A 3,938-nucleotide genomic window follows, 5' to 3' on the forward strand; every position below is an offset into this window, starting at 1 on the left:
ATCGTATCAAGTTATAAGGTCAGGTAAAAAAAAGGTCAGAACTGTTATGTGGTATTGAAATGTGAAAGTGGTTAGCCGGTGATTTGTTAACAATTTTATTAATCAATAATTTTTTTTTTATGGGTTAGGGCTTTTTGGGACTAAATCCAAATTTATTATTATTTTTCGAATTTAAAATGGCTAGAATTCTGCATCGAATATAAGTTAGAATTAATGATGTTTGTAAAATAATCACTAGTTGTAGTTAAAATTTAAATGTGGTAGAAGAAGAGTTTTTTTGAATTTTTTGTATCCTTCTTTGCTTTCGTCATCCTTAAACAAAATCGACAAAACTGAATCTATGGGTAAAAACTAAAATCAATAATTTCATTCCCTTGGACCTATGTTATTGGAAATAACGTGATTGGGCTTCGAATCTAAATTATGTTTTTGATTTCATTTTAGTTTTAAGTTTTATATTTCGGCCCAACAGCGTGTCATTAGGAAAGAAGGAATGAGATTAGGATAATTTAAAAGAAACGATTTAATATAAAGTATGAGAGATATGTGAGTTAAAAAGACATAATAGTCCCTCATGTGAGAGTTACGTGTTGCACCTAACGACTAAAAAAATTGGGACTAGTCCATTTAGTACTAAATTTGTAGTTTTCTCAAATAAGTAGTATATATAAAATCATAAACGAAAATGCTTACAAAGTAATAATGTTAATATAAATAATGAATCAAATTGGGCCACACTAGACCATATAAATCCCGGAAAACAGTCCACAACGCGATTTTTTTTTTTTCAATTTTTTGGCATTGAAATGGATCTTGACCGAGTCACGAGAGTAGACCGTGTGTGTGCCTTGTACTTTTAAATTTTAACGCAACTCAACTTGAATTTGATATCTCATGTTTAAATTAGTTACGATTCATTTCTTTAAGGACTATGTTCACCAGCAGAAAGACAGAAGCTCGCCCATAGCATATGTCTCTTTAGTTGTGTTTGTTACATGATACAAGATTTGATGAAAGTTAACAGGCTTTTCGGGGCTATTTACAATAATTAAGGCAATGCAGTTATTCAATCGGAAGACAAGTGATCTGGAGTGAGTACTTGTTCTCCCTTTTCCAATGGAACAAAATAACTGACATGAATTTCCCTCCCTGTCTAATGCACGTTAAACTCAATACAAATCATTCTGTTATGGTATGTCATGTCTTGTTTTATTATGTCATGCATCATAACAAACAATACCTATAGGTCAAATGGATTATTTGGTAAAAATGTTTTTAAAGAACGATGTAAAAGCATTTTGAACGAACGAGCATATGTACACAAACTTGGCTAAGAAGTCAAGCACTTGCTATCTGAATGCACGACCTTTGTTGCGTGACTACTTTGATATTGCTTGGGTGAGACTGCGGTTAATATCACAACCCCACAAAGTGTGGCCAATCCGAGCCCTAAACCATTAACGATCAATGACTCGGTGCAGTGTTTCAACACAACTCCCTTGGTTTGTAAGAAAGTCAACTTCTCAAGAAGCCCCGTTTCGGCGGTCACCACAGCTAGCCCGTATGTATAAAGACCAAGGAAAACATGCCAAGGCAAAAACCGTATTCTAGTCTTTCGTACCTCGCCTCTATGCCAAAAGTTTACAAAACCCATCAACCACTATATTGACAACAAAAAGAAAAATGAAAATTTTCTCAAAATAACGTAAAGGTTGTAAATTCAAATATCAAATTTGTACAAAACACATCAATACATATGAAATAATAGTATTAGGCTGGAGGGAGTGGTGTCACCGAAACCGCACTCCTTCAATGCCACATGTGCGCCACATCATTTTTTACCACATAAGTGTGGTTTCTTGCCACACCCAAGGAGTGGTGCTACACTTTTTGTTTTTTTGTTTTTTTTTTTTTTTAAAAAAAAAAATTTAATCAAATAAAACTTCATTTAAAAAAAAATTACATTGCATTACTTGGGTTTATTTTATTATTTTTCTAATGGATAAAATCTTTATTTTTTTTAAAAAAGATAATATTTCATTAATTAAAAATAAAAATGCCATATATTGTTTAACTTAAAAAAAAACCTAAAAAAAAAAATTAATGTGAAGATTTTGTAAGAAGACATTTTGAAAAAAATTTGAGGAAAATATAGTAAAAAGATAAGGAATTATTGTGAATATTTTGTAAGAAATGGTAAGTATATATAGGGTAAATTTAAAAAAAAAAAAAAACTGCACAATGGACCTTTCAACGGTCAAAAAGATGCATCATCCAATCAAAATACGCGGCCAAAACTCGCCACACTATGGCCAAAACCGTAGGAAACCGCACCCAGGGGGCGGTGTTCACGGTCCAGGTGGCAAAACCGCGGCTTGGAACCGCGCCCACTCCCTGCAGCCTTATACGGTTTTCAGTACTGTTTGGTTGGACCAAATGTGATTGATTGTCAATGACTAAATTGGATAAGTTACAGTCAAATCAAATAAGATCTACAACAGCGCTATATATTATTTAGTTGTAATTTTTAAATAGTTTATTTATAATAACAAGAAATCGCATACAATAAAATCTCATTAGAACAAAAAAGATTATAATATAATATATATTTTATAGTTTTAGTTTTAGAAAAATAGACTTTAATTTTAACTGAAGTTGTACAATTTATAGTACATATATAAATTTTGTTTTTACTATGAATTTTCATGTCATTCATTATTTATATGTTTTGATTCTAATACATACATTAAAGATGTTTTATAAATAATAGAAGCAATAATGGAGTGTTTGTTCACTTGTGGTTGTGGAGAGGGACCATGCAACCAATAGCTTCACATGACAATTTCTAATAATTTTATGCTACTCCCTTCCAAAAATAACCCTCTTTTAAAATATTTTTTCATTTTCTGTCTATTATAAGCATGTTACGTATTTTACCAACACTTTACTATCATTTTGTTAAAGAGTTTCTTTTTTATTTAAAAAGATATCCAAAGTTTGACCTAAACTAAGTGTAATGAATATTTCTTTGACTGCTAATAAATTTAACAAGACAAAATTAAAACATTATTATATATAAGATTGTGAATATATTATAAGATAAAATATTTAGAAGAACCTGAGCTCCAAAAAGAGAGACACAAAGGAGACCCATCCAAGAATGCAAGCTATAGAAATTGGCTATTACTCCTTCTCTTCCTTGAAACTTTGTCCAAATCCCAAATATCGCACTTGTAAATGCCACTCCTTGTAGCCACAAATGCACCATTTTCTTTCTTTTTCTTGAACCAGGCAACCATCTATGCACCAATATTCCTGCAATTTCATCCTCAACATTAACAAATAAATCCATTACCTTTTTTCAAGAAAAAACATGGGTTTTTCTCGCCTCAAATTCAAGGAAAAAGGGTTGTCATGAAATTAAAATCTTGATAACTTTTAAAAGAATATTATGAATTTGAAGATATGTGTGGAATTACCCTCTCCGCTTATGAGGATGAAACCAATCACCATCAATAAAGGATGCAGAACCTGTTGATATTATGATTAAAGAAACATATACATGAGCTCAGATACAAAATGCATGTTCTAATTACATAAACATAGAACAAAAGGTCAAGATCTTTAGCGAAATGAATCCAGTTATTAAAGAAACAAAAGAATGCGGGATTTGAAGGAAATTGCTTACAGAGTAAATGAGGTCTCGTTGAGAGAGTGTGTGAGGAAGGAAGCTGGTGGTGAAGTAGAGAGCCCAACTGAGAAGAAGAATGGCGACGAGTGTAGCAGAGAGCCTGACGAGTAAGAGAAGAGAAAAGGTGGGTTTAGTATTAGCAGCCATGGCTATTATTGAAGCTACTGCTGATAGAGATGACAATAGATGTTGCTTGATTTAGTGAAAGAAAGGAAAGGGGCATAAAATCCATGGTCTGATGGGACCA

At 32.2% G+C, this 3,938-nt stretch overlaps 1 protein-coding gene across 1 annotated transcript; it reads right to left on the reverse strand.

Annotated features, from left to right (window-relative positions):
• Nucleotides 1-1,131: 1,131 nt before the first annotated feature.
• LOC145166517 (putative transmembrane ascorbate ferrireductase 4) lies at nt 1,132-3,938 on the reverse strand. The gene is made up of 4 exons (XM_079085520.1): nt 3,689-3,938; nt 3,480-3,531; nt 3,119-3,315; nt 1,132-1,660 (listed from the first exon to the last, which is right to left on the reverse strand). Exons 1-4 carry the CDS (start codon nt 3,836-3,838, stop codon nt 1,331-1,333), a joined length of 729 nt encoding a protein of 242 aa, XP_078941646.1. The 5' UTR covers nt 3,839-3,938; the 3' UTR covers nt 1,132-1,330.

Source organism: Lactuca virosa, chromosome 3 (genome assembly GCF_052849685.1).
Source record: "Lactuca virosa cultivar CGN04683 chromosome 3, Lactuca_virosa_CGN04683_v6, whole genome shotgun sequence".
Classification (NCBI taxonomy): domain Eukaryota; kingdom Viridiplantae; phylum Streptophyta; class Magnoliopsida; order Asterales; family Asteraceae; genus Lactuca; species Lactuca virosa.

Excerpts from the sequence above, each read along its gene's own strand:
- LOC145166517 (XM_079085520.1), bottom strand. The coding sequence starts at position 3,838 with ATGGCTGCTAATACTAAACCCACCTTTTCTCTTCTCTTACTCGTCAGG. Across the intron at positions 3,532-3,688 it reads AACGAGACCTCATTTACTCT|GTTCTGCATCCTTTATTGAT; the intron begins GTAAGCAATTTC and ends TAATATCAACAG. Across the intron at positions 3,316-3,479 it reads CATCCTCATAAGCGGAGAGG|GAATATTGGTGCATAGATGG; the intron begins GTAATTCCACAC and ends ATGAAATTGCAG.